The following is a 22,267-nucleotide window of genomic DNA, read 5'->3' on the forward strand; positions in this document are numbered from 1 at the left end:
CTAACCCTGGCCTGAATGAAAAGTGACTATGAAGCTTCTGCTTACCTGCCAACCTTGAAGAAACCTCTGGAATACCTAAGACGGTGCAACATTTTTGGTTTATTCTGAGACTTTGTATATTATTTTATAAAAAATACCCAATGCAAAAATTCCGCATCACAAACCGTTGCTGATGTAATGCAGCCATCAAATGTATTTCTATAAATGATGTCATGATTCACGTTGGGACTCTCACTGCTACCAAGTAGCCCCCTGGCTCCAGCGCAACTGAGATATACAATACACTGCCACTTCCTCTTGGTGCTGGCAAGGTATTGGCAGGAACTGGAATACACTCTTGCACACACTCTTGATCCAGAGATCCTGCTCCCAAACATGCTGAGTGGGTGACATGGCTAGTGAGGAAGCAGGCCATGCAACACCTGGGAACCCCACCCTCCCACCACCACCACCACCACCACCATGGGCTGACATCATCAAACTGCTTGCCCACACAACACCATACACTACATGCTGCCGTCTGCTCAGAACAGTGTCAACAAGGATAATGAGAACACTTCTCCAAGCTAATAGCAAAGCATTTGCGTACTTAAGTCAGTCAGAACGACAAACTGCAGTCAGGCCCAAATCCCCCAGAGGAGGACGAGCTCTCAGATAAGCTTCCCTGAGATGCTTTCTAACAGTTTGTAAAGAAATTCTTTGATTGTACAAACCAACTGTTGCATGAGCTGTCTGGCTAGTTGGTCTCAGACCATCTTGCAAGTGAAGAAGCCAGATGTGTCCTTGGCTGGTGTAGTTACAATGCCAACTTCCCAGGAACACTGTCGGAGACAGCTGATGATCATGAAAAGGACATTCAGTTGATGTTCAACAGTTCTAGTGGGCATTTCTGGAGTCAGCATGCCAACTGCTCGCTCCATCAAAACCTGTCAAGAGGTGTTTTGACAGAAGTCCAAGAATCACCTGTAATCTTTCACGCTGGCATCCAACACCTGTCAGGTGGAGGGATTTTTTTGGTGAATATGAAGTGCTAACGAAAGGATTTTTTAAAAAAAATGTTAGTAAAAAATATTAAGCGTATATTAGAAGTATTGGATCTTTTCCTTGAACTCAAGAAAATGGGAGCAAAAATACGTGTTCACATTTTTGTAGACAGTGAAACAATTATCATTTTCAAATCAGGTAAGCGAGAGAAAATCAAGATGTGAGTGTTGAGTCTTTGAATTAAATTGCATATTTGTCATCATTCCTACTGTTGGTTGAGAGGAATGAATCTGTCACTATAATTGGTCAAATACGAGTCCTCGGTATTTGGTCAACCCTAATATTCACATAGACTGAGCACAGAAGGTGTCAGCGGCTTTGTGGGTACTTATGAGCGCACTAGGATAAACTGATGTCATAATGTGTTACTAGTTAATTAATTAGTTAAGTATGCCAATGAGTTTTCACAACACTGATTAAAGGTGAAGGCTCGATCATTGCAACTGTCATGAGTTTGACCAGAGCCGATCTGGCTATTTCACTAAAAGTTTTCATATTTTCTATGACAACTAAAACTGTTTATGATCTAAAGCAACACTTGAACCAAGAAAACTAAACAGCGACTTGGACACAAAATCCCAAAATGTCTTAAATATGTAAGTCAGTCTATATACCCAGAACTATAGTTACAGTATGAGCACCACACACAGAGCAATGAATATACAGACAGATAAGAAATGCAGCACAAGCTTGTTGGCAAATTTTCACACTCTGTTGATCCCAACTGCAGCATTGAGCCCACATCCCATCCTGGGTGCTTCTTTAGCCTACTTCCAGGGCCAAAGCCTCTCCCTCCCCCTCAGAGTACATTCTTCCCTATTGTGGCAGCAGGAAGGACACAGTCAGGTCTTCGCATCTAGCAAAACAAAATTTGACTGAAAATGATGTATCTGACAAGGTGTTTTGAGAAAACACTGATCCTGGCGCTCATGAGAATGAGTGGCTTTCAGCTGAATACACGAGTAAAGCAAATGTATGGTGAAAAAAAAGATGCGTTTAAGCGATCTCCAGCACCAAGTGAGTCACTCTTTCTGCCAGCCTTGACCACCGTCAGACACAATGGGGGAGCTCTGAGCATTATTTTACCCTCTGTCTCATTTCTCCTTGATGATCTCCTCATATTTGGGTGGAGGGTCGCTGTATGCAGGTCCCAAGGTCTCATCCCCACTGCTTTCCAGGTGTCCTGTAACCTCCTCATATGATGGTGGGGGCGTGGCGCCAGACAACCTTGATGCCACCGACAAGGAGGAGTCCTGAACATAGAGGGTCCGAGTGTTCTGGACACCATGGGAGTCAGATTGGAAACCTCCTCCTCTCTCAGCACCACTTATTGTGATAGTGGGACGTGAGCTGGACTCCGGGTGCGAGCTATCGGTGTGTGCAGGTGTTTCTCTGTGAACCAGAATGCGTGGTAAACTGCGGGTACTGCGGTTGTTGGCTAAGTAACGGTTCTGGGTGTAGGCTGGTCGTCGACGTGTGGCCTTCTGAAGCTGGCACCTCCAAAGGAGAAAGAGGCCAATGATGATTAGCAGGGCCACCCCTAGGAGGGGGACCACCATGTACACGGTGTCAGCACGCTCAGAGCGCCCCCCGTTGTTGCTGCTCACTGTGTAGACACTGCGAGTTTTCCAAAATTCCATCTGTAGGGTAAGAAAACATGTTTTAGGTTAACATTGGCAGGTCTTTACTGAACTCAAAGTCAACACACACCAGTCCGGGTAGGAGGGAAATATGAAATCCAATTCATTACATTTATGCAAAAATTGAAAAAAAAATGGCTGTTTTATTACTAGTTATATGATTGGATAACATAGTAATAATGTTATTTCTACAATGTACTTCTGACTGATGGAGAAATTGTTCAGTTCTCTTGTTAAAAGCGTTGAACAGTAAAACACCATCTCACCGTTCTCTCTTTATTCTCAAATACTTCATTGGCTTCCTCGAAGCTGCAGCTCTCTTCACCACACTCCCTTTCAATGTTCCCCTGTCGAAATTCCTCCAGGAAGCCATTAGCTCGAGGTAAACGCTTCAGGATGGAATGTGCATCCCTACCATCAAGGAATGCTACAAAAAAGAAGTGCATGGAAAATTAATCCACAATAGTCATGAAGCAGTCACCAGTACAGCTGTGTATCATGCTTTTTTCCCTTTATATTGAAACTTTTACCAATGACTTTGATATCCATCCTGGAACGATACGTTTTAAATATTGATTCCAAGAGAATCCATTCAACAAAAAAAGAAAGGCTAATATGAATTACACTGTAACTGTGTTTGCTGGTTCTACTGGTTACATGATAAATGTCAAAGTTAAACCATATTTTTGTAATTTTCTGTTTTAAAAAGTATATTCAAATCATCACTGTCCTTGACATACTCAGTGAAAAACTTCTCATTAAAACTGCTTGAGTCTTTTCCCAGTGTCAACGTTTTAAACAGTGCTAATTGCAAAATAATGATGAATCACCACAATATACAATATATGGGAGTCAATAACACAATTTGGTCAAAAAATAACAAGAAGATTGAGGTGAAACTTTTATTTGATTTTTATTTTTTTTAACTAATGAAGTTGAAACACTTGTAGTATAAAAGGGTTCTTGGTAGAAATTGCTTGGAGGGATCTTGATGAAAGCCCTGCAGAGAACAGGGGGGTTACAACAGAGGATTCCTAATGAACAGGGGAACCAAACAGGGTTCTCCTATGGGGATAGGATGGAGAATCCAATATGGATCTAGTTAGCATTTTTTCTAAGAGTTAGGCCTATCTTTGGATAAGAGCAGGGCTTTTAGTCTTAGCCTAATCCTCTTTTTCTCACAGTAAAAACATTTGGAGATCATATCGAGGATGGACACTGGTACTCTTACCGGGACTAATTAAAGCAAATTAACAACTCTCTCGGGCAAAGAGGGGAAGGACTTACGATTGTGTTCACTTGGTTTGAGTTGTTTAATTAACTCTTCGTTATAAGCAGCAAATAGCTTTGTGGGGCTAGATGTTAAAATAACCTCCAAGTACCTAAAACCTTCAGGACCAGCAAAAAGAGAGATCATCATTGCCTTTGGTTGAATTTCTTTTTATACCCTGAGACTGAGCAGTAGCTGCAAAGACATTGCTTAAGTTCAAGGATGGAACAAAATGTACAATATCATCTGCAAACAGGGCTATCTCTTGAGTTGACCCATTTCTAGCTATTATTGCATAATCTTTATGTTTGGATGTATGGCTTCTGCAAGAGGCTCAAATACAAATCATCTTGAGACATTTCGGTCATTTAAGGACAGTTAATATATTTGTGAAATTTGCCTTGTTTAGATTTTTCTTGACCCTTGTAGAAATCGAGCGTCAGCGTTTGTTCTGTCAGGCCGTGGTAGTCAAGCGCTATTGGCTTTCCCGTCCATCAATCAAACTGATCAATCAGCTGATCTACAGCTGCTCCGCATCAACTGATCAAATCCCTCGCTTCTGATCGGCCCCTCTCAACTTAAATGTCACGCGGCCTCAACTACCACTCTGCTAGCTTCTGACTATGCTGCTCTGCCCACTGTCATTTGCTGTCATCTACTGCTATCTACTGCTATCTGCTGCTATCTGCTGCTATCTGCTGCTATCTACTGCTATCTACTGCCATCTGCTGCCATCTTTTGCTATCTGCTGCTATCTACTGCTATCTGCTGCTATCTACTGCTATCTGCTGCTATCTGCTGCTATCTGCTGCTATCTACTGCTATCTGCTGCTATCTACTGCTATCTACTGCTATCTGCTGCTATCTACTGCTATCTGCTGCTATCTACTGCTATCTACTGCTATCTGCTGCTACCTGCTGCTATCTGCTGCTATTTGCTGCACAGTTGCTCCTGCTCGCAACTTGCTACCCTCTACCTCCCCAGCTCCACCTTGTCGTGTATACTGTACATGGCATAGTTCCTTCTATGTCATGTTGCTCCTCTGTTCACAGGGGTATGTTTGCTCTTCCAGTCTTAAACTGGGAGAACCTTCCCTCACGCTGCTGGTCCCCTGTTTCATGGTGCTCATGAAAAATTATCAGGGGACTCCTCTGAACAGAGCCATACTGCCAATTTGTACTATAATAAACAAATCAAGCTCATTATCATCTCTGTGTTTCTTGACGTGAATGGACCTAACAGAACTCTCAGTTCTGATAATTTGAATAAGCACTTGCTATTTCCATTTGCACTGTGTTTTCTATTAATATATCTGAGAGGTCAAGGGAGTGTAGTTGTCATAACCACGGTAATAAGAAGTGGTTACTTGGACGATTAAATTCTTACTTTGGTAGTCCCCCTTATTGCATAAAAAAGGATGAAAATGAATTACATTTTCTAGTATCTTTTTAACTATATGAATTTAATGACATAAATAACACCATGTATTATTGCAAATGTCAGTATGAAAGTGTACTTAAAGGTCGTCCTGGTATGATTCAAGAGTTAACAGAAATCGTGCCATAACTTTGCAAAACCTGCTGATGGGACCTAACAAACCATAATCCTCTTTCCAGCTGCTGCACAACTACAGAACTACAGGGGATGAAATTTGGCTCTCCAGACTGTCTCCAGATGTAGTGCACCTAAGCAGGCAGTCCTGATATTCTCCATTACAGGAGTGAGACACTTACAGAACAATCCAGTGCAGATCACGGTGCTATTGCTATTCTCGAGGCAGGACGACGCACGTCCTCACTAAAAGAGGTCTACATAATGCTACACCACTCTTGCATGCAAAGGGAGCACCTCTGCTGAGGGCCACAAAGAAAGTATCCTGTTACATCTCAAGAGCACCAAGAAATGATTGGCACTAGCTCTGCGGAGGGTCCTGACATGTATAATCATTACCTTTTTAATGGAGAATGCATTATAAAGATGGACCCTGGAGCTTAAAATCATGCATCTGAATCCTGGTTCTGTCCACATCACCTTGTTGACCACAATGATAAGGGCTGACTGGTGGTTAATTGCCTCTTTTCCTCTCCTTTTCTCCCAGCCCTCCACTGGGTTCATCACTGTTTGGAGCCTTCCTGCAGTTTTGTCAATTGCTCAGGGAGGACATCTGCACAATGTTCCACCAGATTTACCTCCTTCAAGAGCACCAAACACTTATTGGTCTTATCTGGAGGAATACGGGGGCTGACACGGAACCCTTACCCCTGGGAATCACATGCAGACTCTTTTGTGCCACATTTGCTCTCCAAAGGCATGTACCAAAAAAACAAAGAGGCCATTGAAGATATTCTTTCCTATTTCTCTCTTTGAAGCAGTGTTTTTAACGTCTGGTCTGGTTGGTTCAGAAGCCCCAGGTGGATGTAGTGTAGTTGATCATTTGCCTTCTACTGCAAGGGCAGCTACCAATGACTTGTGACTGATTCAGAATCACACCAATCCCTAAAAGCTGGCTCTAGACCTGTGTTGGAATTGCCCTCCGCATTTCCTTGGGTATAAGAGCCCGGCTGGTCACCCAACATCAGGCCATTTACAAACTCCTAATATGATCCTCTGGGCAATGGTTACATTCATTCATTTCCCAAACCAACATCACATAGTGTGTGTGTGTGTGTGTGTGTGTGTGTGTGTGTGTGTGTGTGTGTGTGTGTGTGTGTGTGTGTGTATGTGCGTGTGTTCATGATCATTATCGATCCGAGACAGTACGAGTGGTTTGTGCTCACCTGCAGCCATGCTCCTGCCTTGTGACAGACACACACACACCGACCAAATACAGACCTGCAGGGAGAACACAGGCCAGTGTTAGACATCATGATTAACTCAATGTTGTTACAAGGACAATGAATCAATACCTAACAGCCAGTGAAGAGCAATGCCAGACTGCTGAAGCTTTGTGTTGTTCATACCTGACTTACCAGAGGCTTGAAGCCTTGCCTTCTCTTTCTTACAATCGCCACCATAATGTTTGGTTGTCAGGCATCAGGGGAGCCTGATTGTTTTTTCTTGATGCAAAATTACAAATGACTTGTCAGCACACCTATCAGGTCATACTAACAATGACACCCAAACACCGGCCTGAGGCAGGAAGTCCTGGTCACTGAGTGAGTGAACGAGTGAGTGTAAACATTTAAATATGCTCGTGCTTTCACCCTCTCAGCAGCCAGGAAGAAGAGAATGGCTTATTCACGTTCGAAAAGAATAGAACAGAATAAGCCTTTATTGTCATTGCGGAATACGAGGACTGTGCAACGAAATTTTGTTATGGTTCTATACAACAATGATATATAAAAAAACAACAGGAAATAGATAGAATATGGATCAAATATGAATAGTTGCAAATGTAATTTCACGCATTGTGCAAATAGTGTGCAAATATAAAGACTCAATAATTTAACAGAGCAAATATTGTCATATAGAAGCAACATGTTCTGTGCTGTAATAGTGTGTCAAGTGGAGAGTTTATTGGATTTTTATTTGGAGCTTTAGGACAGCCACAGCCCTGGGGAAGAGACTATTGTTCAGTCTGCTTGTGTGAGTGCAGAGGGCTCTGTAACATTTGCCTGGTGACAACAGTTCAAACAGGTGATGCCAAGGACGTGTGCGGTCTTTGCAGATGCTGGTTGCTTTTCTGAGGCACCTGGTGGTGTAGATCTCATGCAGCACAGGGAGTCAAAAATAGTCCGAAGGAGTTACAAATATTTTCTGTGCACTCGACACCACGTGCTGTAGTGCCTTCCTGTCTGCTGCTGAGCAACTGCAGTACCATGTTGAGATGTGGTACGTTAAGATGCTCTCTATGGAGCAGCGGTAGAAGGTTGCCAGCCTTTCTTGTGCCAGCCGCTGCTGTGCCTTTTTAACTTGTGCGGTGGTGTGTGTAGTCCATGTGAATTCCTCAAATATGTGAGCTCCCAGGAACCTGATGCTGGACACCCTCCCCACTCTTTTACCCCCAGTGAAGATCAGAGTGAAGTCAGCAGCCTTGTGTTTCCTGAAGTTGAGGAGTTAAGGAGTTCCTTAGTCTCTCCAGCATTTAGACGGAGGTTGTTTTCTGAGCACCGGTGCACCAGCTTGTGAATCTCTGCTCAGCCCCACCACAGTCGTGTCATCTTCCAATTTCACTATTGTGTTGTTGTGAAATTCTGGGACACAATCGTGGGTGAACAGGGAGTACAGGATGGGACTAAGCACACACAGGTGTTCAAAGCAGAGCTACTGTAAAGTCCACCAATAACATCCTCACACGTGTGCTCACCCTCTCCAGGTGAGACAGAGCGGTGCGAAGAAGAGAGCAAGATGGCGTTTTCTGTGGATCTGATTGCTCTGCAGTCAAACTGGTGAGGGTCTAGTGAGACTGGGATGGAGTTCTCCATGTGAGAGAGGAGGAGTCTCTCAAAACACCTCATCACTGTCGGAGTGAGGCCCACTGGCCGATAGTCTTTCACAGAGGTGATGTTGGACTTCTGAGGCACTGGCACAATGATGGCAGATTTCAGGCACTTTGGGACTGTTGCCACAGACAGAGACATGCTGAATACATCTGTGAACACTCCAGCTAGTTGACTTGCACAGTCCTGGAGAACCTGACCTGAAACACCATCTTGCAAGTCATGTCTAGTGACATGAAAGTGTTGGATATTGTTTTTCTGTTGAGTTTTACATCTGCTGTGTTCTAGTAGCTCACCGTAAGGTAAGGCAAGGCAAGACAATTTTATTTGTATAGCCCGTTTTCACAAACAGTTTGTCTCAAAGGGCTTCACATGGCATCATAACAACATCCTCTGTCCTTAGACCCTCACATCCACTGAGGAAAAACTCCATAGAAAACCCTTTTAACAGGGAAAAATCTGAGAAACCTCAGGGTGAGCAACAGAGGAGGATCCCTCACCCAGGACGGACAGACGTGCAGTAGATGTTGTTACAGACTAGAAAACAACCGTAAGTCACCAATCGCCAGTGGTCCCAGCACTGTAATTCTGTGGTGATATGGGCTCCACCTGCTTGAGATGCAAGTTCACATCCTGGTGACTGGCCAGCCTGAGCAATACTCTTAATCACACGTAATCACACAATTCCCCCTCAGCCGATCTTACAATATTACTGATTTAACTAATCTGATAATCAGTGATGCAGTTCAACCCTATTATTGTTAATGGTGGTGAAGACAGTAGGGAGCTGTCTCCCCGAGCTGAACAATGTCTTTTAACAACCATGTTATGTGTTCTGCTGTTTCAGTACTTTTCAAGGACTAATATTACTGAAAAACTGCAGAAAACACATGGACATATAATATCCAGAAATACACATTATGAAACAACTACAAACTCACACAAGCAACAAAATCTTCAAATCTCAGCTCACTGACCATGTGACAAGCCATACACAGGTTTACACCCAGTCTTGTTTAAATAACCTGCACAGCATTGTGGTTTACAACATTCTGATGGACTTCAACAGGATTCTGTTCAATAGTACTCTCAATAGCAATCAGACAAACGATGACTTGTTCCTCGTTTCTTAAGTGCACACATCATAAATTTAACCAACATTAAAGTCTAAGTTTCAACTGTATTTATTTTACTCTCCTCTACACCGTCTCCACAGGATGCGTTACTGGAAAGTGAGGGGACATTGCCGGAGAGAGAGGTGGAGAGAGGATATCTGGAGGTGGAGGAGAGCAGACAGAGTATGCAAAAAGAACTGTCAAAAGGGACAGGGAGCTTCGAGATGCCATGAGATTGCGAAACCACAACTGTGAGATGTGATATTGAACATGGCAGTGCCCTTCTGCTAGATTTGACTCAAAAATCCTTCTAAAAACCACAAGCAAATTATGACTGAAACTTACTTTTTGGGTACTAGAATTTGCTCAAAACAAAGAGCAATACACCTCCCTTCCAGACTGGTGGACTAAGATGAGCTGAAAACCTAGACAATGACAGCAACAACCCTGTGAAAAAGATCAGACTGATTCATCCACTGGCACAGACGGAGTGAACACCACCAGTATAAAGGTCAGTGCGGTAGACTCTATGACTAAGACACTGGATTAAAGACCTGAAACGAGAGATGCACCGATTGCATTTTTCTTAGCCGATTCCTGATTTTTTTGTTAACGTGACTTGCCTATACCAAATTTTGCCATTGACGATTTTCTGTCCAAGAACCACACTTGACAGAATATGAAAATGTAAAAAATCCACTTCAATGGAGACTGTTTGTCTTCTCATAACTACATGAAATATTACTCTTACTGTTTGTCTTACTGACAATTTGTAGCAGGTTCCTGCATCTTTTCTCACTTTAGCAACCCTTAAAATTACATAAATAAATTAAGTGCTCTACTTCTGGAAAGAGGAAACAAAATCTTATGATAATGAGCATAATCCAGCTGCGTCTATCATATCTGCTACGTCCCCACAGGTGTAAGGGATGGGGGGGGGGGGTAACAAAGTTGAATACTGGTGAAAAAGAGAACACGAACAACAGATAGCAAAATAAGAAGTATGAAATAATTACAAAAACAAAGGTAAACAAAGGAACCCCGACCACCTGGTCGGAAACTCAAAAAACAGCTGTCCCTAAACCTAAAGTAAGGGAAAATGGGCCAATCCAATATGTAGACAAAAATAGCTGAACTGTTGCACTAGAAAGTAGACCAGCACAACGCTGGCACACACTCCCTAAGACAGGAAGTGAGATCAATTTTTTTTCCGATCCCTGCACACAAACAACCTGATCGATTGGCACGACAAAGAACATTCCAGTTCTGCCGAGTGGCACATTGGCTCCATCTGCAAGTCACCCAGCCTTGAGGAGCCAAATGATGTCAGGTGTGTTCACCAGCAGTGACCACAAGGAGGGCGGAGCCCGGTGAAAGACAAAGGGGGAGCGATATGCGCACACAACCACACACACACAAACTATGAGCGTAACAATATCTTTTACTGATGAAACAAAAGCAGTTGAACGCAGCAGCCAGTGAAGGACAGGAGAGGCTGCAGGCTAGTTCTACACTCTGCCAACTAGCCTCACCGGCTCTCCCATGTTAACTTCCGCAAACTGGGCTGATGGAGTTTAAAGTGCCTAAGTAGATTTGTTTGAGGAGATTTGTTTTCTATCTGACACATTTTACAAATTACGAGCTTTATATCCTCATTATTTACAGTGAAGAACTTCCACACTTGAATTTCAACTTCTACCACCGGCACCACGTTCCGGCTGCAATGCCAGTCACGTCGGTCCTCCTCACAGCTGACATCTCCAACTGCCAGTTGGCTTTGTTAACTTGCTCATATTCTGCAGGTTTGGTTGTTGTCTCTTGATTTATGTGTTTCTATCACATCTACGTAGCGTACATGCTTATACAGTGCTCTTTTCAGGGCTGTTTTTGCAATCAGGAGCCTGCACATGATCTTTTATTTTGAAGTTTGACATGATTTACTATGTCATTCATGTGGAAATTTCCTGTCTGGCCCATTCAGCTCTGTGCAGATAGACACGCCATCCATCAAAAACAGACTCAGCGCTATTCACAGCGAAGCACTGCATCAGTTAGGAATAGGAAAACCGTGACACTGACCAGCTGGTCACTGGTCAGTGCTGGTCATGCTGAAAACTGGCCGATCCCAGTCCCTGATCGGGCAATTGGTGCATCCCTACTGAGAACTAGCCTAGAGTTCACACACCAATAAGGAGATGATCTCTAGAGAAATAATGCCAAACTCAAACCTTCCATGGATAGACTCCCCAAAAACACAAAACAAAAAAAACACTGAAAGAAACTTTTTGATTTCCAAACCAGAAGCATGGATGATACGATCTTAATGTTCAAACCACAACTCGTCACACATAAATCATGGTTAAAAGCTTCATGCACACTGCTCTAACCATCAGCAACACTGAGCCCTTGCATGGAACACAGACACCATCCTATCCTTGGCAAATTTGAACATTTCCAGCAAAAAGAACTTAGAACAAAGGCTAAAAATAGCAAAAACCATGTTAATCTCACCATGTTATAAAAGTGAATTTTTGGAAACTTTTCCAAGCCACTGCAACACACTAACTCCCTGGAAACACATGTGCACACGCTTACTTCTCTGTTAATCGGTTAGTTTTTTGCATATAATTCAAAGAAGCACCCTGTTCCTAATGCAATAAACAGTAAGCTAAATGATAATCAAGTTTACGTTAATCAACATTTCTGAGGGACAGAGGTTCATCTGATAAGAAAAACAGCTCATAGAACAAGTTACAATGTCAATCTTTAAGTTTGGTCATTTTGAAAATTCTGGCAATAACTTTGGAAAAGAGGGGCTGCTCTTTGAATAAATAAGATTGGTCCAATCAAAAAAGAAATACAGTCAATGGACTTGTGAGAAATGTGATATATCAAAATAATAGGCGTTACATTACCATACAGGTTTCATCCTCCAACATCAACTTACTTACTTTAAAGCTTCACTGAACCTGTCGCAGACTCAAAACTATAACATTACAGGTATACTATTCATATGCAGACAACATACTTCTAAATCTAACAAACCATCAACACTCAACTTTCTGATTATTCCAAAATCTCAGTCGACTCCATAAACTAGTCTAAATAGACGATGCTAACATGCTATCATTATCACTCATGCTATCAAAGTGGAGGGCTACACAGAAAGAAACAGAAGGATTACAGCAGTAAAAATGACTGTACTACCCAAACTAAAGTATTTTTTTCAATGACCCCGATCCAAAATACATCCCACTGGTTAATGACTTTGGTAACTGTGTCTTTTTTTTTGCTTTTTAATGAATTGTTAGAAAAAAAGTTCCTTACCACTCTCAGGCACGCAAGCCACTTTAACACTCCTTTTCGAGACTATATCTTCTGGCATTCTTCTTGTATCGTCTCCTGCACCTGCGACAAATATGAACGATGTTTTTATATATATATTAATAAAAGATGCATTTATTTTTGTTGAAACAAGATTCAGAAAGCAGTCTTAGTAAAATCTGAGGGTCCGGCCCGCCTGACAGGTTTTCAGAATTCTCAGGCCCAAACCCGCAAAAAAGCCCAACATTTTTTAAAACCTCCCATCAGAACCTGTACACTGTTAATGCCGCAGACATTCAAGTAGGTTAACTGGTGTCTCTAGCAGGGTATTACGCTACAATAGTTCTTTTTTTATTGAAAGGATAAAGTTAAATATGAATTCAATTAACTTTACCGACTTGACTGTATTCTTCTATTTAATGGACATTGTCAACTGTTGCAGTTGCATCGCGCAGTTAAAATAAAAAAACGAAACAATCAATCAAACAACCCCCAAAAATGCTTCAAAACCTTTACTAAATAATCACAATATCAAAAGGAAACCCAGTATACCCAGCTAAGGTCTGAGCACGACAAAACACTGAACCATTCACTGTACCTCGTGTTGCTTCAGTGGTCAGTGCCACGGTCCAGTGCTGATGGCTGACCCTCATCATCCACTGAGCCCGCTTTCTGTATTTCTGTATTCCACTTATTTTCTCATTCAACCTGCTCAGTTTGGTGAACCCAAGATGTGTGGTTACATCAGTGACAGCTGTGCTTCTTTTCTACAGCTCACTGATATGTGAGCGTCTCTCAATCAAGCAGCTACTCTTGTTAGCTTAGCTTCGTCACCAGAGGGGTGGACGACAAAGCAAGGCTTTCTTTCAATAAGGTGACAACCCCTACACTGGCAATCAGAGGTAACCGGTATCACGACGGTGGATGCGATCTTTCTTTGTCAATTCAGGCTTTCTGCTTCGGGCTCTGTGCACGTCCCCATAAAAAGGGACACTGAACGCGTCATTTGACTCTTTGGAAATGGAGAGCTTGTGTGGCGCCTGCTTTAGTCAAGAAGGACAAATGACTATAATGGAGGGTTATGAACGATAACCATTACAAACAATTATGGTTATAGTGAAACAGCAAAGAGCAACACAGCTGCTGCAAATAAGGCGAGAGAGGAATGCTGCAGAAAATTGCAGATCGTGTAAATTTGTACGTTTATATTTTTATTTTACCACTCAATGTACTCTCTGTGCCTCCCACATCCAAAGCTCTTAAACTCCCAAGGGGATCCTATGAAGGAATTCGATTTATACATTATATTTCACAAGTATGTGTCACGCTGATTATTAATATAGTGAACCATAAATGTATGTAACCTGCCATTTTGTAGGGGGCCTCTTTTATAGCCATCATGGACAAATGGCCAGGGACTACAAACATATTCAGTAGTTCAGTGAGAGCGAGTACAACTTTGCGAATAGCGCTGCAGAGTATTCTTGCTCACATTTTCTGCATCACTAACTGAATGCACGTAGAAAGAAAAAAACTCCTGTGAGTGCATGGCTCCTTATTGTGGAGTTCCTCACATACGGCTGCTCCAGCAGTTTGCATAAATAATGTATTCCCTCAGCTGAGAATCTGTAGCGCTCATAGGGAATGACGTCAGGAAAAGATAGCGGATCACTCCGGTCTCTAAATACTCTCTCCCTCTGGAGAGGACCTTGCACTATCCTTGCCCTGAGGTCCACCGGATTATTCAAAAATGGTGACGCCATTTTCACAAGAGGTGGTTAGTGAAAGGGCAGCGCTTTTTATAGCCGATTTAAGCCGAAACTCGGAACATAACCTACTCCGGACCAGGTTAAATTTGCCACATCAGTTACCATGGAGATCTATCCAAGTAACAAGAGAGACACCTTTGTGACATTGAAACCCTGGCTTCAGTCTCATCATAACCTCGCTAACCCTCTTATCTCGCTTTATAGTACACCCCTCAGGACACCACCTTTACAAAGCTCTGAATGTGTGTGGCAGACAGAGAGCAGCAGCACCAGAGCAGCAGGAGGTGGTGATCACCACCTACTTTCTGGAGGCCATACTGCTTCACCGCTATATGACCCGAGCTGATTCACAGATGCGTGACCGGACCCTTCTCTGACAAACAGCCGAGACAGCCTGTAAAATTTCTGATTAAAGAGAAATGATTGTGTTTGACACTGGCACAGGGAAGTCTGCAGTAGCTTCTCAGATGACTTATGTGACTGAAGCAGAAACCCCAGAAATGCAACATTTTAATATTGAGTCTGGACTGCAGCTATGAAGTAACACTGAACTCACTGAAGTGGAGCAGCAGACCATGAGCCATCTCCTCCATCCAAATAATTAAATATTACAGGGTTTCCCGCAGCACTTTACAGCTTAGACAGCCGCTTTGGCAACAAATGCCGCCTTAACTAACATGTTTGAAAAAAAAACAATATTGGCCATGTTATTCTGTCCAGCTTTCTTCCTTTCTTTCCAAACCGTGACCAACGACAGTCTCACTTCTCAGCAGAATGCGTTAAAAAAACGTGTCATGAATCGGAAAGGAATAAGTGTTTAAAATCTTTAAGTACAGTGGGGCTATGTGGTTTGCCTTAAAATCATGGGATGCATCTGAACAGCGGCATCTGCTGGTTGAACGTCATTGCGCTCTGTCGCTATCTGACATCTTCCAGTAAGAAAAAGAAAACTTTTTGGGAAGATATTCAGGGCGGCACGGTGGGTTCGAGCCCTGGTTCGGCGCGGGATCTTTCTGTGTGGAGTCTGCATGTTCTCCCTGTTCCTGCTGGGTTCTCTCTGGTACTCCAGCTTCCTCCACAGTCCAAAGACATCAAGAGGGGACCAGGTTAATCCAGACTCTAAACTGACCGTAGGCGTGGCTGGGAGAGCCAATGGTTGTCTGTCTCTATGTGTTGGCCCTGCCATGGACTGGTGACCCGTTCAGGGTGAACCCCGCCTCTCGCCTAAAAGCTGCTGGGATAGGCTCCAGCCCCCCCCCCCCCCCCCCCCCCCGGCGACCCTTAACAGGATAATTATAATTTAGTTAGCCGACTGACTTCTTCTTCTTCTATTAAATACAATAATTGTAATATTTAGTGTATTAAATAATTGTTCAATGTAGCGCAGAGTCTGTAGTCTGTATCGCAAAACATCACCCCTGCACAACAACACCGCCACCCCCCGTCACACCCCACCACCTTAACTAACAACATTTCTGCAGGAAACCCTGAATATGATCACCACTTTTCAACACGTATATTAAAATGATCTGATCAGTTTATTCACATTTTTTTTTACAACATGACTTTAATAAAGCTGTATCATAGATGGAATAGTACTGCATTGCACTGTCTCTTGGATAAGGTACATTGTTCACACATGTAGAGCAGGATTTTTGTTATGCTTTAAATGCCATGAATGTGTTAGTGTGTTTTTTGGGTGGCGCTGTTATTGGACCTGGGCCTGCACCATGATCCAGGTGAAACAACCACGGTCAGGGATCAGGGTCCAGGGGTTATCAACTCACTTATCGTTTGCATGGTAGGGGTAGAGCCAGGCCTGGACAACTAATCATCAACACAGAGAGGTGCGTATTTCATTCAAGAGGGACAAACTATGACCCTTCACAAATGTGAGGAATATAAATCCACAACACATCAGTTTCTGCAGCCAAGGCAGGAGTGAGAGCTGCAACAAATAGTTGACTATGTGAATGTGTACATGACTGACTTTTCAATGTAATTGTTCAACATTAAGACATGAGTAGATCTGGCTATAATCACCTTTAACTGCCAATCAATGAATGGGTGGCATGGATTACAGCGTATAAACCAGTATTAGCGTCATTCTTTAAGCTGCAGCTGGGTCTCAATACAGAAATGTGTCAGTTAGTACCAAACGCAGAGGAGACAGTCTATGAGTCTGTGATTCGTCTCACTGGATGTATGCTTCCACTAACTGGCAAATGCGGATAATCCCCTCTGCAGAGAAAGCATCAGTATGTTTAACAGAGCCATTCACCAGGAAAGATCATGTTCAAACTCCAGGGACCCTCCCACCGCCAGTGATGTCGTCTCAAATTCTAAAATCCCCACTGACTGTCAAATCTCGTGTGATTGATTGAGATTTTCTGATTGAACCCTCCGCCAGACATGAGTTCTGGCTCAAAACCACTCTCTGGCTAGGAAAGGGAAATCATTAATGGGAGAGCTGGGCATAATAGATGTGTTTACTCTCCTTAGAGACCACACTGCTCCTTCCCACACTCCGTGTATTTGATGATCAACTATTTTTTTATGTAGTGCATATAGATGCAGAATAAGAGCTTGTACAATAGGGACGAGTGACCTCTCGGATCACAGCCTGAATTCAATGTCCATAATTTTGGAAAAGAAAATAAGGAAGACTTTATAATTTCAAAATATTCTCCACAATCCAAAAATTAGCACCTTTTCAAATAAAGATTAAAGAGACTAAATTTGTGCAATTGTCACCCCATCAATTCTTTCTCTTGCTTTTTTTTCTCCTCTCCCCATAAGCACACATCAAAATTTCCAGCTCCACTGGTGTTCAGTGGGATGACTTTTATCTATGGTGATCATAGTTAATAGCTCATCCTGATATCGGAGCTCCATGAATGCTGCCTCTTTGTAGAAGTCAAGCACTCTTGTAACTCTTGAGTGAACGTTCAAGGCTCTTAGGCAACTGGACTCGTTTCAATTTCACCTCTCATCCAAGAGGCTTCTTCAACACACTGACATACTCAGAGTTGATTCAGCCAGTTCTAATCAGCTGTTTTAGGATTCGATCATTCAGTTCAGGGTTACGCCTAGAGTTTGTTAAACCTATTATATAAACAGGCACCTGATTGGGAAACTTTGATCCATCAAAAGTATCAGTCTCTATTAAATACTGAGTCCTTACGACTGGACTGGCATCAGTATATGCTTTTAAAAATAAAATCCAGGCACGTTTGCTGCTTGCCCTGGGGTGGCCCAGTGATGACAGCATGACCGACTTAGTGGAGGCAGCAGTAAGGCATCTCTGTGGAGCCGGAGTACATAAAAATGATGAAAAATATATCGTGAATAAACGTCAATGCCAGTCTGAGGAAGATGGTGAAAATACCAGACTGTGGTGGGGGAGGAAGACACTCCTACAGAGCGATTAGGATAAAAGCTCTCTCTCCTTCTGTCAGTGCATGAGGTTGGCTTAGATATGGTGTCCATCCATCCATTCATCCATTTTCTACCACTTATCCTGTTAAGGGGGGCGGAGCCTATCCCAGCAGCCTTCGGGTGGTTCCAGGTTCACCCTGGATGGGTCGCCAGTCCATCACAGGGCCAACACATAGAGACAGACAACCATTGGCTCTCCCAGCCACGCCTACGGTCAATTTAGAGTCTGGATTAACCTGGTCCCCTCTTGATGTCTTTGGACTGTGGAGGAAGCTGGAGTACCAGAGAGAACCCAGCAGGAACAGGGAGAACAAGCAGACTCACACAGAAAGACCCCGTGCTGGAGCCGGGACTGGAACCCGCAGCCTTCTTGCGGTGAGGCGACAGTGCTGACCACTGCACCACTGTGCTGGTGTTCGAAAATTAAAAATTAATTGAAAATTAATGATTGGCACTGGTGATTGATATGATGTGCAACAGCCTCTAATTTCCATAATGGTTTGTGTACACGGGGAAGCATGGCTCAGAGGTAGAGTGGCCGGCTAGCAACCGAAGGGTCACTGGTTCGATCCTCACTTCCCCTGGAGACCATGTTGAAGTATCCGAGAGCAAGATACTGAACCCCTAATTGCTCCTGATGGTCCTGCAAACGACCTGTTCGGGGGAAACCCTGCCTCTTGCTCAATGTCAGCTGGGATAAGCTCCAGCATACCATAGATTCTTATTTTGAAAATGATACTGACCAGACATCTCTGAGCTGGAAGCCTTTACAGCTTGTGTGAGAGGCCAGTTTTACAAGCTAAAAACATGAATCATAACTTTTAGCATAATGTATACAGACCAGGATATTCCAAATCAGCTACATATATACAAAAAGAATGTCTTGGACAAGGGAGGTGGGACTGTCACAACACAAGAAGGGTGCTTAATGTGCTCTCTGAGAAATCTGGCAACTCTGACCATGCTATTCTGTCCTTGGATTCCAAAAAGGCCTTCCACAGTGCTGAGTGGCATTATCTATTGGAAGCACTGGAAACATTTGGTCCAGAAGGAGGTTTTCTTAAGTGGCAGCAAATTGTGGCTCTACTCTAATCCGCAAAATGAATATTTGATGAACATCAACTCCCTTTAACCTAATCGAGGAACAAGACCTGTCCCTCGTCTCCCTGCTGTTTGCGCTGGTTGTTGAGCTGTTAGCCATGACAATTCATGAACACGTCAGCACAACAGGAATACCGATGGGAGTAGAACACTGATTGGCCTTGTTCGCCCTACTTTGCTCCAGTGTGAACAACTTAACACCTCTTTGATTGTTTTCAAAGCATAAATGCAATCAAGTGGATGCACGATACAAATCAGGCTATGGAGGGTCTCAACAGCGGATGCATGAGTTCAACATCAGCAGAACTGGTTTTGCTCTTTTTTCTGTTTTTAGATGACGTTTGCTACAACAACCCCTACAGACTCATACGGCCATTCAGTAGCGCCTGCAGGTTCACAGTCTTATAAACACACTGAAACTGCAGTATTTTACAACATTATTAATGCAGGCGAACAAAACTTGGAGCTCGTGTGAACCAAACTCCCAATTTTAAGTTTTTGTCTAAAGACATGTTCTGTTAAAAATCTATTGTCATCTTTGAGCTATGGAAAATTATCAAAAGGTGTACTGATAAAGACAGGGTAAAATTAGAGAGAGAGAGAGAGAGAGAGAGAGAGAGAGAGAGAGAGAGAGAGAGAGAGAGAGAGAGATTTTCAGGCCAGGAGCTCTACAGAGATTCTTGAAAATTTCAAGCAGGAAATTAATCTTGAGGGGAGAATCTGCAGTTTGTATGGGATTTAATATTCCAGACTTTGAGTGCTGGTGGTGTTGATTGCACGGTCAGATTGTAATTTGAGGATGTCAGGATTTGAAATGGAGGAAAAAGGAATATAAATCACAATGACAGCTGTGACAGACGCGCGTGTGTCAACGTCAAGACGATGGTCATATTATCATGTTATTATTGACCATGTTTCAGGATGTAAATGAGATCAGTTGCCTAAAATCAGGCGATTCCTGTTCTGAGACGGTGGTCAGTAACCCAACATCTGGAGATCATCCGCTGCTATGAACGTGCCCCATCCTGGAGATGCTGGTGTTTATGAATTGGATTCTGTTTCAAATGGCGCTCATTTGCATAGAGAGGAGCCGCATTTTACTCAGGATGTATGCAAACACATCCTCAGACCTCACACAAGTATCAATGAGACACAAACTGCTTGGCAGCACGTTTGTGAATTACACAGTTCTCTTTTGTCTGATTTTCACACATTTGCTGTGTGAAAAGACTCTTCTGTAAATTTGCTCCTAGTGTTAAGTAGACATGTATTATCAATCCAAATGAGTGATCCCCCTCCCTAAATATCAAAACCAGGTGGTGCAGCAGTTTCTTCTATTCTCGACAAACATGGGGGGGCCTCTGGTTCAGTTCCTCATGTTGCCTTTGACTTATTTGGGAGCCAGTATGGACACAGCTGGCCTGTTCTGCTTGTTGGAAGCCAGAAACTATCAATAAAATATCCATAGGTAACGCATGGCACCACTTGAAAGCAGAAAATAAACTGAAGGATGATCAAAATTTTAATAACCAAAAATCATCCACCTGCCAGCATGGAAACTCTGCAAGCTCTTATTGTCATGTTTTCTGTAATTTCTTCATCCAAGTCATTGCTTTCCTGTTGGCTGTTATCACTGAGAATTATTTGGGGTAATCGAGTGACATCACCTGGGTTGTCATTAATGTATGATGCTGCTCTCTTAACTATGACAGGAAGTGTTTTACATGCAGGCGGCCTCCATTTAGGCCTAATATGGGCTACTATAAATAAAGATGGGCGAGGGAGGAGAGAGATGGGGTGGGGGTTTCCATAGCAACAGAGACAGAAATATGAGAGACTCTGAATCTGGACCACCTTGAATAATTAGATTACGTGGGGTTAACGCTTCAAGATGTATCTCGGAAATTAAAACAGAGAGACTCCAAGAGCTGACATTTGAGACAAACGCACAAGGGTACGGCACACACGCACGTACACGCGTCCTCAGCCGCTCCGAATAGGCTTCACAACTGTGAGCCCAAACATTCTCGATATAGAAGTCACTAATAATTCTCTAGAACAGGTGTGTTTATAGCGGGAGAAGAACAGGCTGCTGGAGTTGTTTGCTTCTATACATGAACAAATCATCGTAAAGAGTCTTCAAGGCATTTTTCCTCCAGTGGCACAGATACATGTAACATAAACCTGGATACAGCAGCCCGAAGCTTCAGACTAGTGAGTTCAATCAGGCTCATTCGGTTTCAGCCCCGTCTCTAAGCGTGTTTTAGCTCAGGCACATCATCTCTGGCTTACCTTCATCCCGCTGTCTGAGCGCTCGTCTCCTTCTTCTGCGACTTTGCCGAGACAACTCTCGCAACGACGCGGCCGTGACCGACGTAACCAAGGACCAATGGGAGGAGAGAATCGTTCCGTCTGACCAATCGCAACGAGAAAAATCTGGCTCCGTGCGATGAGGAAAGAGGGACGAACGGAGAAGAAACAACACGGTGGACTTGTAAATATTCGGGACTTACGTACGTCTTTACCTCGCGCGGGGACGGTAGATGTAACGCCTACATCTGTCACAGATGTTCCGCCCGTCACATCGTCTGTTCGGACCGTGAGCATCAGGAGGGACACAAAACTCCCCAAGCCACACCTTATAAAGAAATACTCAGTTTCCCAACATTCACGACGCGGACCCGACCACGCATTCATGTTTAAACAAACATATACGGAGAGGGCAGAGCTCAGCCCGTAGAACTCACTGCTTTATATTTAACTGAAACCGTCATGTACGTCGTGCCTTCACTTTGTCCTTTCAAAACTACTTTTTATCATAATAATAATAATAATAATAATAATGATGATGATGATGATGATGATAATAATAATGATGATAATAACGATGGTAATATTATTGTTGTTATGATGATGATGATGATGATTATTGTTGTTGTTATTAATATTATTATTATTATTATTAATATTATTAGTAGTATTAGTATTATTTAAATGCAATATAGTGCTCATGCTGGAAATGCTAAAGAGGAGCCAGCGTGAAATATAATTCTGAGTTGTTGAGGAGTTCAGAAAGTCCGTCCATCCATCCATTCATCCATCCATTCATCCATCCATCCATCCATC

General features: G+C 43.0%; 1 protein-coding gene across 1 annotated transcript; it reads right to left on the bottom strand.

Moving 5' to 3' along the window:
* Window positions 1–470: 470 nt before the first annotated feature.
* prrg3 (proline rich and Gla domain 3) lies at window positions 471–21,518 on the bottom strand. Its single transcript, XM_086227198.1, has 5 exons — window positions 21,434–21,518; window positions 12,837–12,917; window positions 6,733–6,787; window positions 2,951–3,111; window positions 471–2,684 (listed from the first exon to the last, which is right to left on the bottom strand). Exons 3-5 carry the CDS (start codon window positions 6,740–6,742, stop codon window positions 2,139–2,141), a joined length of 717 nt encoding a protein of 238 aa, XP_086083324.1. The 5' UTR covers window positions 6,743–6,787; window positions 12,837–12,917; window positions 21,434–21,518; the 3' UTR covers window positions 471–2,138.
* Between the last annotated feature and the right edge of the window lie 749 nt (window positions 21,519–22,267).

The sequence above is a fragment of the Aulostomus chinensis genome, chromosome 15, assembly GCF_037954235.1.
Source record: "Aulostomus chinensis isolate RoL2024-O1b breed Wild chromosome 15, RoL_Achi_v1.0, whole genome shotgun sequence".
NCBI classification, from domain to species: Eukaryota; Metazoa; Chordata; class Actinopteri; order Syngnathiformes; family Aulostomidae; genus Aulostomus; species Aulostomus chinensis.